General features: G+C 40.5%; 1 protein-coding gene across 8 annotated transcripts in view; it reads right to left on the bottom strand.

The window, feature by feature from the left end:
• The window catches only part of MTA3 (metastasis associated 1 family member 3), a 176568-nt gene that overhangs the window by 25248 nt on the left and 138086 nt on the right, over nt 1-13234 (bottom strand). For 7 of the 8 annotated variants that reach the window (XR_009209970.1, XM_032178785.2, XM_032178783.2 and 4 more), the window contains exons 15-16: nt 12683-12769; nt 8764-8910 (exon numbers count right to left, since the gene is read on the bottom strand). Coding sequence is in view for 7 of the 8 variants with exons in the window: in XM_032178785.2 (XP_032034676.1) it covers nt 8764-8910; nt 12683-12769 (234 nt within the window). In the remaining variant the exon portion in view is untranslated. Of the gene's footprint in view, nt 1-8763; nt 8911-12682; nt 12770-13234 lie in introns of those variants that run through there. The other variant, XM_058428537.1, reaches the window with a different exon arrangement.

The raw sequence follows: 13234 nt of genomic DNA on the forward strand, positions 1-13234 counted from the left end.
GCAGCCATGAGAAGAGGGCCACCGTCCTCCACACCCCAGAATGGCAGCTCCACCAACAGTTTACACTGTGTACCAGGTCATTGCATCAGCATGACCTGGACATGAGACCCGGAATCAAAGGAGATCATTTTGGAGCTTTAAAATTTGACTGCCCCACTGGATTTCAGACTTGCACAAGCTCTATAACCCCTTTGTTTTGGCCAATTTCTCCCATTTGGAATGGCTGTATTTACCCAATACCTGTACCCTCGTTGTATCTAGGAAGTAACTAGCTTGCTTTTGATTTTACAGAGTCATAGGCAGAAGGGACTTGCCTTGTCTCAGATGAGACTTTGGACTGTCAACTTTTGGGTTAATACTGAAATGAGTTTAAGACTTTGGGGGACTGTTGGGAAGGCATGATTGGTTTTGAAATGTGAGGACATGAGATCTGGAGGGGCCAGGGGTGGAATGATATGGTTTGGCTGTGTCCCCATCCGAATCTCAACTTGAATTGTATCTCCCAGAATTCCCATGTGTTGTGGGAGGGGGAAGGAATTCAATCATGGGGGTCGGTCTTTTCCGGGCTATTCTCATCATAGTGAATAAGTCTCACGAGATCTGATGGGTTTATTAGAGGTTTCTGCTTTTGCTTCTTCCTCATTTTCTCTTGCTGCCACCAGTAAAAAGTGCCTTTGGCCTCCCACCATGATTCTGAGACCTCCCCAGCCATATGGAACTGTAAGTCCAATTAAACCTCTTTTTCTTCCCAGTCTCAGATATGTCTTTATCAGCAGTGTGAAAACAGACTAATACAAGCCTACATCAAAAAAGTAGAAATACTTCATATAACGTAATCAGTGCATATTAAAGAACTAGGAAAGCAGGAGCAAACTAAATCCAAAATAGTAAAAGAAAAGAAACAATAAAGATCAGAGCAGAAATAACTTAAATCAAAATGAAGGAAACAATACAAAACATCAATGGAACAAAAAGGTGATTTTTTGAAATTATAAACAAAATCAATAAACCTTTAGCCAGACTAACAGAAAAAGAGAGAAGACACAAATAGAATCAGAGATGAAAAAGGAGATGTTACAACTGATACCACAGAAATTCAGAGGATCATTAGAGACTATCATAAGCAATTAAATGCCAACAAACTGGAAAAGCTAGAAGAAATGGATACATTCCTAGACACATACAACCTACCAAGATTGAATCATCAAGCAATCCAAAACCTAAACAGACCAATAACAAGTAATGAGATCAAGGCCATAATAAAAAGTCTCCCAGCAAAGAAAAAAAGCCCAGGACCCTATGGCTTCACTGCTGAATTTTATAAAACATTTAAAGAAGAACTAAAACCTATCCTACTGAAACTACTCCAAAAAATAAAGGAGAAAGAAATATTTCCAAACTCATTCTGCAAGGCCAGTATTACTCTGATAGCAAAACCAGAAAAAGACATATCAGAAAAAGCTACAAGTCAATGTCCTGATGAACACTGATGCAAAAAACCTCAACAAAATACTAGCAAATTGAATTCAACAATTCATTTAACAAGATTATCTCATGACCAAGTGGGATTTATCCCAGGAATGCAAGCATGCAAGTCAATCACAAATCAATCAGTGTAATATATCACATCAGCTGAAAGACAAAAACCATGTGATTATTTTAATTGAGGCTGAAAAGCATTTGATAAAATTCAACATCCCTTCATGATAAAAATCCTCAAAAAACCGGGAATACAAGGAACATACCTCAACACAATAAAAGCCATATATAACAGATCCATAGCTAGTATCATACTGAACAGGGAAAAACTGAAAGCCTTTCCTCTAAGATTTAAAACAAGACAAGGATGCCCACTTTCACCACTGTTATTTAACATAGTACTGGAAGTCCTAGCTACAGCAATAAAACAAGAAAAAAAAAGTCATCCAAATTGGAAAATAAGGAGTCAAATTATCCTTGTTTGCAGATGATATGATCTTATATTTGGAAAAACCTAAAGACTCCACAAGAAAGCTATTAGAACTGACAAACAAACTGAGTAAAGTTGCAGGATACAAAATCAACATACAAAAATCCATAGTATTTCTATATGACAACAGTAAACAATCTGAAAAAGAAGTGACAGATCTCTACAATGAAAACTATAAAACACTGATGCAAGAAATTGAAGAGGACACCAAAACATGCAAAGATATCCCATATTCATGGATTGGAAGAATCGATATTGTTAAAATGTCCATACTAACTCAAAGCAATCTATGGATTCAATGCAATGCCTATCAAAATACCAATGATGTTCTTCACAGAAACAGAAATAATAGTCCTAAAATTTATATGGAATCACAAAAGACCCAGTATAGCCAAAGCTATCCTGAACAAAAAGAACAAAACTGGAAAAATCACTTTACCTGACTTCAAATTATACTACAGAGCTATGGTAAGCAAAACAGCATGGTACCAGCATAAAAACAGACACACAGACCAATGGAACAGAATAGAGAACCCAGAAACAAATCTATACATCTACAGTATAAACCCATTTCAAACTCATTTAAAACAATGATGCCAAGACATACATTGGAGAAAGCATAGTCTCTTCAATAAATGGCACTGGGACAACTGGATAGCCATATGCAGAATAATAAAACTAGACCCCTCTTTCTTGCCATATACAAAAATCAAATCAAAATAAATTAAATACTTCAATCTAAGACCTCAAACTGTGGGCCAGGCGCAGTGGCTCACGCCTGTAATCCCAGCACTTTGGGAAACCGAGGTGGGTGGATCACGAGGTCAGGAGATCGAGACCATCCTGGCCAACGTGTTGAAACCCCATCTCTACTAAAAAAAAAATACAAAAAATTAGCCAGGCGTGGTGGTGGGCACCTGTAGTCCCAGCTACTGGGTAGGCTGAGGCAGGAGAATTGTGTGAACCTCCCGGAAGGTGGAGCTTGCAGTGAGCTGAGATTGCGCCACTGCACTCCAGCCTGGGCAACAGAGCAAGACTCTGTCAAAAAAAAAAAAAAAAAACCTCAAACTGTGAAACTAATAAATGAAAACACTTGGGAAACTTTCTAGGACATTGTTCTGGGCAAATATTTCTTGAGTAATATCCACAGGCACAGGCAACCAAAGCAAAAATAGACAAATTAGATCACATCAAGTGAAAAAGCTTTTGCACAGCAAAGGAAACAGTCAACAAAGTGAAGAGACAATGCACAGAATGGGAGAAAATATCTGCTATCCATCTGACAAGGAATTAATAGCTAGAATATCTAAGGAGCTCAAACAACTCAATAGGAAAACAATCTAATAATCTGATTAAAAATGGCAAAAGATGTGAAAAGACATTTCTCAAAAGAAGACATACAAATGGCAAACAAGCATATGGAAAGGTGTTCAACATCAATGATCATCAGAGAAATGCAAATCAAAACTACAATGAGATATCATTTAGCCCCAGTTAAAATAGCTCTTATCCAAAAGACAGGCAATAAGGAATGCTGGCAAAGATGTGGAGAAAAGGGAACCCTCATACACTGTTGGTGGGAACCCTCATACACTGTTGGTGGGAATGTAAATTAGTACAACCACTATGAGAACAGTTTCAAGGATCCTCAAAAACCTAAAAATAGAACTACCATATGATCCAGCAATCCTGCTATTATATACCCAAAAGAAAAGAAATCAGCATATTGAAGAGATATCTGCACTCCCATGTTTACTGCAGTACTATTGACAGTAGCCAAGATTTGGAAGCAACCTAAGTGTCCATCAACAGACAAATTGATAAAGAAAATGTGGTACATATACACAATGGAGTACTATTCAGACAAAAAAGAATGAAATCTTGTCATTTGCAACAACATGGATGAAGCTGGAGGACATTATGTTAAGTGAAATAAGCTATGAACAGAAAGACAAACTGCGCATTCTCACTTACCTGTACTAAAAATTTAAAAAATTGAACTCATGGAGATAGAGAGTAGAATGGTGGTTATCAGAAGCTAGGAAGGATAGTGGTGGGAGGTATGATTAATGGGTACAAAAATATAGTTAGAATGAATAAGATCTAGTATTTGATAGCTAACAGGGTGACTACAGCAACAATAATTTATTGTACATTTTAAAATAACTAAAAGAGTAAAATTGCACTGTCTGTGACACAAAGAAAGAATAAATGCTTTAAGTGATGGATAACCCATTTACCCTCATGTTATTATTAAGCATTATATGCCTGTATCAAAATATCTCATGTATCCCATAAATACATACATCTACTATGTATCCACAAAAAATTAAAAATAAAAAAATGAAGTACATGAAAATTTTCAATCATAAGATCAATCCTGTAAGGCAAATGTCATCTGTATTCTACAGATTTATAGAGGAGAAAACTCATACAAAAAAAAACATGTGATTCACCCAAGGTCACACAAGAAGCAATCAGAGGAGTAAGCAATTAATCCTATCTGATTCCAAACACTCAGATACCACTTTTTCCCCTCATGGCACAGACAAGTTCCATCTCCCCTGCTGCCCTCTCTTCGGGGCTTTCTGACACAGAAAGGTTTTCCAGTAATGGCTCTTCTATCCCTGCTGGCCTAGGCCCTCACCTACTCACAGCCACTTGGAGTTAACCAAGTAGGGCAAACATAGTAGGTGATACCTGGTTTGCTAGCAGTAAAAATGTCCACAGTGGAGGAAATGGAGGAGATGGAACTGGAAACCACAATGACGACGTACGGCACGCTGCTGGACCAACATCCTACGGAGAAAGACTGAAGTATAGGGAGACTGGCAAAGCACTGTGCAGATCTCTGATTTTGAACCTTTATTCTGTCTACCATTACTGACTCCTTGCACTGAGGCTTCTTGTGTATGCAGATTTCTTTCTTTTTTTTTTTAAGAGACAGGATCTCACTCTGTAACCCAGGCTAGAGTACAGTGATACAATCATAGCTCACTGCAGTGTCGACCTCCTGGGCTCAAGCAATCCTTCTGCCTCAGCCCCCGCCAAGTAGCTAGAACTGTAGGTGCATGCCACTACATCCAGCTAACTTAAAACAAAAATTTTTTTAGAGTTGGGGTCTCACTATGTTGCCTAGGCTGGTCTCAAATTCTGGGCTCAAGTGAGCCTCCCGCTTTGGCCTCCAGAGTAGCTGGGATTACCAGTGCAAGCCACCACTCCCGCTATGTATACATATTTCATCTTCACCTTTGGAGTTTAGGTTCTATTAGATTGGTCACAGGGCCTGTGTGTGGCCCTGGAGTTTCCTTAATAGAGCATACAGAGTTCTGACTATCTGCACCCAGTCCATACCAAGGCCTTTCTTTAAAAGGCCTTCATCAGGGCCAGGAAAGACAGTGATTTTCAGGGAGGAAATAAGAAGCTGTCCATCTTTTTTTTCTAATGCCAAGCAAAATCCTTTCTGCTAGCCCAAATTCACAGACTCCTTTCCCATCATCAAGAACCTGCAATGCAAAGGTAGAGGGTGAGTGGAGGAGGCAACCCACTGAAGGGGGCAGGCTGCCCTAAAGCTAAGAGGCCTAAACATCTCAGCAGCCCTGGGTGTTGTTTCCAATTCAATTTCTTCTGCCCATCAACATTCTGTTTGGTATGCTCATCTGTCTGACATGCTGATAATTAAGTAGCAGTGCTAATTGATTTTATTATTGGATCACACAGAGCAAGGCTTTCCCATGAGTTTGTATCTATTTCAGTATATGATGGTAATAACTATCTCATGAAAAGTATTAGTAGAACATTTTTTCCAGTACTTTGAGTTCATCTTGGAAACTCTGGTTAATCAGGATCCTATACCCTGTGGAAATAGGAAACAGGCCCATTATCCCAATGAAAAGGTCCATTCGTAACACAAGAATGTGGGCACTTTCTAACACGTGTGCCTCCGTTACGCTCTTGTTTCTCAGCTCCATGACGCTGGGGCTGGGTGGGACTCTACAAGCACACTTCCCCTTTGCTGTCTGGCTCTGTGTCACACCAGCAGGGCGCTAGAAGGATCCTGCAGTCCTGGAGCAGGGAGGTAGGACCTGCTCGGTCCTGTTCCTGTCAGTGTCCCTCCAGGTAGGTGCAGTAGCTTGTCCCAGAACCAGCGTCATCACACCTCCTGAGAGGTGCCTGCACCGGCAGGGCAGTGCCCTCTCTTCCAGGTTGGGTTCTGGCTCTGAGGCCCTCCTTGAGCTTCTGGATTGTGATAAGCCCAGCTTCTTCCTTGTGCTCTCCCAACCCTGAGAATGGGGGCTGTTTCCTGTACCCCGCCCCATGTTCTCTGTTGACTTATTCTGCCTTCCAATATCCATCATATTGATTTCTTTTATGAAATTAGCTGTTAAAATAACTTATATAGTTTCTACTTTGCTGATAGAACCTAATACAGTGCATTTGAGAGCCATGATTTCATTCATAACAGTGGTTAAACGAGAAGATTCTGAAATCAGTCACATCTGAGTGGGAATCTCAATTCATCTCTGTAGTGCCTGGTAACTTTGGAAAATTTAATTCACTTCTCTAGTTCTCATTTTTCTCAATCATTTCCATTTACACAACTAATATATATTGAGTACCTACTAAGTGCCAAGTACTGTGCTAAGCACAGAGATACAATGATATGCAAAACAAATTCCCTGACCTCCCAGAACTTCCTGTCACGTGAATTAAATGAGAGAACTCAGTAAGGGAGTTAGCACAGTGCCGGACACATGTCATCAGCCTTCCTCTCCATCCCATGACAGGAAAGCAAACACAAATGGGTCTTAAAGAAGGAAGTGTTTCAGCAGCTAAGTCTCTTCAGAAAATAAGATGGGTCTTTCCCCCAAAAAGGCTGAAGGTCTCTGTCTACAAAAAAACCAAGGATTCATTGTGTGCCCTGTCCATTCCTTCTGTTCAGAGCAGAGAAGCAATGACTCTGTGGCAGCATTCATTCAGAGGAAAATGAAATGAACCAGCCCTAGAGAGGCAACACTACAAGGTGACGTTTTAAATAAATTCCAGAAAAACAGGTACCTGTGATACTGAGGAAAGAGCAACAGAAGAGGTATTGCAGGCCAGGACTGGCATCTAGAATGACCACAGGGTGTGAGTGAAAGAAGATACCAGAAAGCTGCTATGCTAACATTGGTCACAGTGACAGTCGTGTGTGTGTGTGTGTGTGTGTGTGTGTGTGTGTGTGTGTGTGTGTGTGTGTTGGGGTCTCTGTCATCCTGGCTGGAGTGCAGTGGCATGATCAGAACTCACTGCAGCCTCGACCTCCTGGGCTCAAGTGATCCTCCCACTTCAGCCTCCTGAGTAGCTGGGACTACAGACATGTGCCACTAGATAATTTTTAAACTTTTTGTAGAGACAGGGTCTCTCTATGTTGCCCAGGCTGGTCTCGAATTCCTGGGCTCAAGTGATCCTCCTGCCTCAGCCTTCCAAAGTGTTGGGATTACAGGCATACGCCACTGGACCTGGCCCACGATGACAATCTTTTTACCGAAAAGAATATATGTGTGGGTGTGTGTTTCAGGACTTACTTTATACCTTCTACAGCAAGATTATATGCCTAGAAAGACCAGGGAGGTGGTATAATGGAAAAGAGAGATTCTAGATGACATTCAAGCCTGAATCCAAAGGTTGTGGGCAAGAAAAGGCTGAAAGAAATGCATCCAATCTTCACATTTTGACACACTCCTTCTGCTCTCTAGATATCAGGCATATTGTGTCAAGGATGGCCAGTGTTCTCATTAGCAAGGAAGTGTTTCTGTAAGACTTCTGGGTAGCTAAATTCTTGAAAACCATATCTTAACACATTGATAACCTATAAATGCAAACTCAATTCCTCACCCTCACTGTTTTACACATTTTTGACATTATTATGAACAGCAAAAGTCATAATGCAGGAAAACAACCATAGGAAATTATTATTGGAAGGTCTACTCCACATCCTTGCTCTGGGGCCTCATTATAAATAATTTACTGTCAGGTAAGGAATTTAGAGCTCCAGAAGGCATGAAAAGCCTGGAGAGAGTTTTATTCATAAATAAATGCCAACATTTAAACAATAAAGACAGTTTCAAAGTCCAGAACTATTAAAATGAAGAATATATACTGCCTGGGTGATTTATTATGGTTGTGTTTATAGTCCAAATGAGAAGATAATTCAATTCCACCTGGAGAGTCATTATATGGCCAAGCCCAAGAGAAGTACTTTGGATAAGAGGAGATATTTCTATTTTTCCATTTCAAGCAAATTATTATTTCTGTATTTAGGACATCACCCAGGCAATTCCTTTCATGACATGTAGCACTCTTGAGCAATTAAAAACATTTATAAGGCAAAAGAAGGGACAAATGCCAAATTCAGAATGACCCATGGAACACTGAAGAACCCCCAGAGAACACTGATGTCTTAGACATAAAGCAAAATAATCCCTCTGCTCAAGAAAACTTAAATGAGCAGTGAGTGCGCATCACAGCAAGAACATTATTACCCAGCAGAAGCAATCTGCTAAATACAGATTTCATCTCCAAAAACACCTCCTAACACGAGATGGAAGCAAATAAGTACCTCCTGATGGGATGGAGAACTATCCCTTGGCAAAATGTGGCATATGGCCGTATTCTCCCTTATTCCTCAACCACATACTTCAATCATGGAATACAAGAACATGTTTATAATATATTCTTGGATGTGGCAGACACATGCCTGAGTGTGAAGGCACTCTATCAGAACAGCCTCCAGAATTCCTGGGCTTACATACCATCCAGACCATTGTGATGACTGTAGTTTCTTTTCCCCAGAATGCTCAAAGATGCGTGATTTGGAGTTGTTAGCATCCGCTTGGTAGTTGGGGTTTGCAGGCTTGGTGTAGATCGAATTACATTAGGTTTCTTTGCAGGATGGATCTCTGATGGGGGAAAAAAGGTTTCTCAATTCAGAACATGATATTAAAAATCTATGTGCATTTACATTGGCTAATAGGCACACATCTTATGTCTTAATGAGCTGAGAGTCAGTTCCTCCTGAGCCAGCCAAGGACTTGCATAATGAGTCAGCTTCAAGTGCTGTTGCCATGGCTTTGCTTATCAAGTAAGCTGGTTTTTCCCCTGCTGGCTGGAGCTCTGAGCCTTGGGTTGTGAATACAAGCAAAAACAAAACAAAAAGCCACTTCAGAAGGTCACATACAACATGTGATTTACTAAGGGAATAAGGCATCTGACTCCTCAAGATATTAGACATCAGAAGGCTATCTGGAGAGGTAGCCTTGGAGTGAGGCGGGTAAAACACCTCTGTGCTCTGTCAAACCAGGCACCATGTCAGGTATGTGAGCTTTCTGAAAAACAGGATTCCTCCTCTGGCTCTGCAACCAGACAGAGTATGGGACCAGGATCAATTACTCGCAGCCTAGAACATTTTGATATAGATGAAACCTGAAACCAAAGTCCAAATACAATAGTCAAGAGGTAGATGAAATGCTTTATCCAAGGATATATCACAAAACCATAATGTGCATGTGGTATGTGCATGTTTAACAAAAGTATATTGTTGTTAGCCATACAGCCCAGAACTACGTGCTCTTATTGCAGATGGACAGAAACTGTAATACTGTAGGAACTGGATTTAAGAACTTCAGTTTACTACTAAAGCTGGGCAGCCTTTTACTAAAGCTTAGCAGCTCACCAATTCTCAGAGTTATCATGCAGCTGGCCAACTACACACAAGCCACCCTACCTTCTCACCCTTTCACTGAAGGTAAGGGCTGAGATATTACCCTTATTTACCGGAATTTAGGAAAAGCCATTGGAATTGTTAGAATTACTACATCTCTGGTCAAAGTCCCACACTTGCCAAAATTTAGAAATGGCTTAAATACTACCACCCAAAAAAGTGATTTTTTTTTTTCTCCAACATGACATGACAAGTTTGCCAGCCTTGCATTTCATTTAACCTCCACAGTCTATGCTTCATCCAGACCAGACAAGCTGCTTTCAAGTCCTTGGACTCACTGAAGCCTTTGTTCATCTGGTTCTCTTGGCCTTATGAGGGAAGAGAATATGCTTTTCCTATTTTTCTACCAATTCGAATCCTAAATATCTTTTAAGGCTGAAATTAACTATTACTTTCTTCAGGTAGGCTGCCCTAACGCTCATTAGAAAAAATTCCCTCATTGGCCAGGTGCAGTGGCTCACACCCGTAATCCCAGTACTTTGGGAGGCCAAGGTGGGCAGACTGCATGAGTCCAGGAGTTCGAGACCAGCCTGAGCAACATGGTGAAACCCTGTCTCTACAAAAATTTTAAAAAATTAGCCAAGTGTGGTGGTGCACACCTGTAGTCCCAGCCATTCAGGAGGCTGAAGTGGGAGGATCACCTGAGCCCGGGAAGTGGAGGTTGCAGTGAGCCGAGATGGAGACATTGTACTTCAGCCTGGGTGACAGAGTGAGACTCTATCTCAAAAAAAAAAGAAAGAAAAACAACAGTCCTTCCTCCAAGTGCCCAACGCATATTACCTGTAATTCTTTTGTAGGATCTAATCCTTTGTTTTATTGTTCTTAGCTGCTTGCTTTCCCCACTACACTAAGAATTTTGAGGGCAAGGTCTTACCCATCTTGGTGTTCCCCAAATCACTTAGTACAGTGTTTTCAACATATAAATATATTGTATAGGGATGTGGTTCAACTGGTAAGAACAGCACAGTGTGGGCCTATCTGGTAGATATAGAGACCAATTTGCCCACAGTAGGAGCACACAATTATTCTTGGAAAGGCTAATAATGTTGTATTCTTTTTTTCTTTTCTTTTCTTTTTTTTTTTTTTTTGAGACAGGGTCTCAATTGGTCACTTGGGCTGGAGTGTGGTGGCACAATCTTGGCTCACTGCAACCTCTGTCTCCTGGGCTCAAGCGATCGATCCTCCCACCTCAGTCTCCTGAGTAGTTGGGACCACAGGCATGCACCACCACACCTGCCTACTGTTTGTATTTTTGGTAGAGACAGGGTTTTGCTATGTTGCCCAGGCTCAAACTCCTGGACTCAAGCAATCCGCCTGCCTCTCAAAGTACTGGGATTACAGGCATGAGCCACCACACTTGGCCTATTCTATTTTTTGTGATCAGAAACTTTCCCATGCAAGGTGGGAAGGGACATCTAGGAGTCAGTTCTGCAAGGGAATACAGAAATACAGACAGCACTCTTCAAGGACATTACCACCATTACCTAGGTCATGCCTACAATAACCATGTGACATTTTCAGGGGATATCAAAACAACTCTAACCCCTGAGAAATAAAGCAAGAAATGGCCGGGCGCAGTGGCTCAAGCCTGTAATCCCAGCACTTTGGGAGGCCGAGGCAGGTGGATCATGAGGTCAGGAGATTAAGACCCTCCTGGCTAACAAGGTGAAAACCAGTCTCTACTAAAAATACAAAAATTAGCTGGGCTGGTGGCAGGTGCCTGTAGTCCCAGCTACTCGAGAGGCTAAGGCAGGAAAATGGCGTGAGCCCGGGAGGTGGAACTTGCAGTGAGCCAAGATTGCGCCACTGCACTCCAGCCTGGACAGCAGAGTGAGATTCCGTCTCAAAAAAAAAAAGAGAGAGAAAGAAAGAAATAAAGCAAGGAATAAGGTAGTAGAGCAACATCAAAGAAGAAGCTTTGAGCCTCTGAATCCTGGAACATTCTTTTGGGTAAGGACTAGATAATATACCAAACTCAAGACTACACTTTGATTTTCAAAAGAGTTGATGTCTGCAGTCTGAACATTTCACAATTATAAATCTTTCTGTCAAAGCAACTCTGAGTACATATTTCACTTTACTGAAAAAGAACTATGAGAAGCACAAAAACATGCCATTCTTGCTTCTAGGTATGTGAAAAACCATTATTTTGTAAGTTATTTTTCTTAAAACTTTGTTTAAACAAAGAGATTATTGCATAGTAATTTTTTATACTTTTCCTAATTGTGATATTTCAACATAAAAATGAAGCTATCATCTTTGGAGATTTCCAAGTGAGATGGCATGATAAAAACCAGAAAGCAATACAAATGCCTCCCCTTCAAAGTCACCTTAAGCACACCAAAACTATAAATATTTAAGGCTTGGTGCAGTGGCTCACATTTGTAATCCCAGCACTTTGGGAAGTCAAGGCAGGAAGATCACTTGAGGCCAGGAGTTTGAGACCAGCCTGGGCAACATAGCGAGACCCTGTCTCTACAAAAAACAAATAAAATAAAAAATTAAAACCTATAATTATTTTAAGATAAGTTATAAACCAGTTTGATCTCACTTTAATAAGTAAATAAATCCTCTATTTAAAAAGAGGTGAGGTGAATTACAAACAGGGGAAGGATCTGAAGAAGAATATTAAGACTATTCATCCTAAGTACTAACTGAATGCTTTTCACTTTCTTTCTTGCTTAATCTGTATTTATTTCCATGAATATACATTACATTTTTATTCCATGGCTTTTTGGAAAAAGTAAACATATACCATAATTCTGTGTGTGTTGTGTGTGCTGGTAATAAAAGTTTCTGAAACAAAATAAACTGACTATATAGATAAAGGTATCCAATTTCGGCTATTTGAAGGGTCTGAATTAGTTTAGGTATGTCCATTTAGAATTGCCAAATATCTATACAATTCAGAAATTGCTCTTTGAGTTTTTCCTCTATTAGAAAATACCCACCTAAATACCCAATGATACATGCCAAAGGCTTCCTAGTGCTTTTGCTTTTCAGTGGACTTCCAGATAGTTCAGCATGTCTGTCTGCATCTGAGGAGAGAAAGAAACATGGAGATAACCAATGAAATGGATTTTTCTAGCCAGACTACATACACCACAGAAATAAAGGTACAAGTGGAAAACAGTACAAAATAGCCACCAGATTCCCACATAATTTCCTTTTGGGTTTGAGAAAATGGTTTCTAGTTCTGGTTCCCAATTTCTAAATGGGATTTACATAAAATAACATGTAATTATTGGTAGTACTATTATTTTGAGATGGAGGCTCACTCTGTCACCCAGCCTGAAGTGCAATAGCATGCTCTCAGCTCACTGCAACCTCCACTTCCCGGGTTCAAGCAATTCTCCTGCCTCAGCCTCTTGAGTAGCTGGGATTACAGATGCGCAGCACCACGCTGGGCTAATTTTTGTGTTTTTAGTAGAGATGGGGTTTCACCATGTTGGTCAGGCTGATCTCGAACTCCTAACCTTGTGATCTGCCCACCTGCTCACACC

This window comes from Hylobates moloch, unplaced genomic scaffold (genome assembly GCF_009828535.3).
Source record: "Hylobates moloch isolate HMO894 unplaced genomic scaffold, HMol_V3 SCAFFOLD_15, whole genome shotgun sequence".
In the NCBI taxonomy this organism is placed as follows: Eukaryota; Metazoa; Chordata; class Mammalia; order Primates; family Hylobatidae; genus Hylobates; species Hylobates moloch.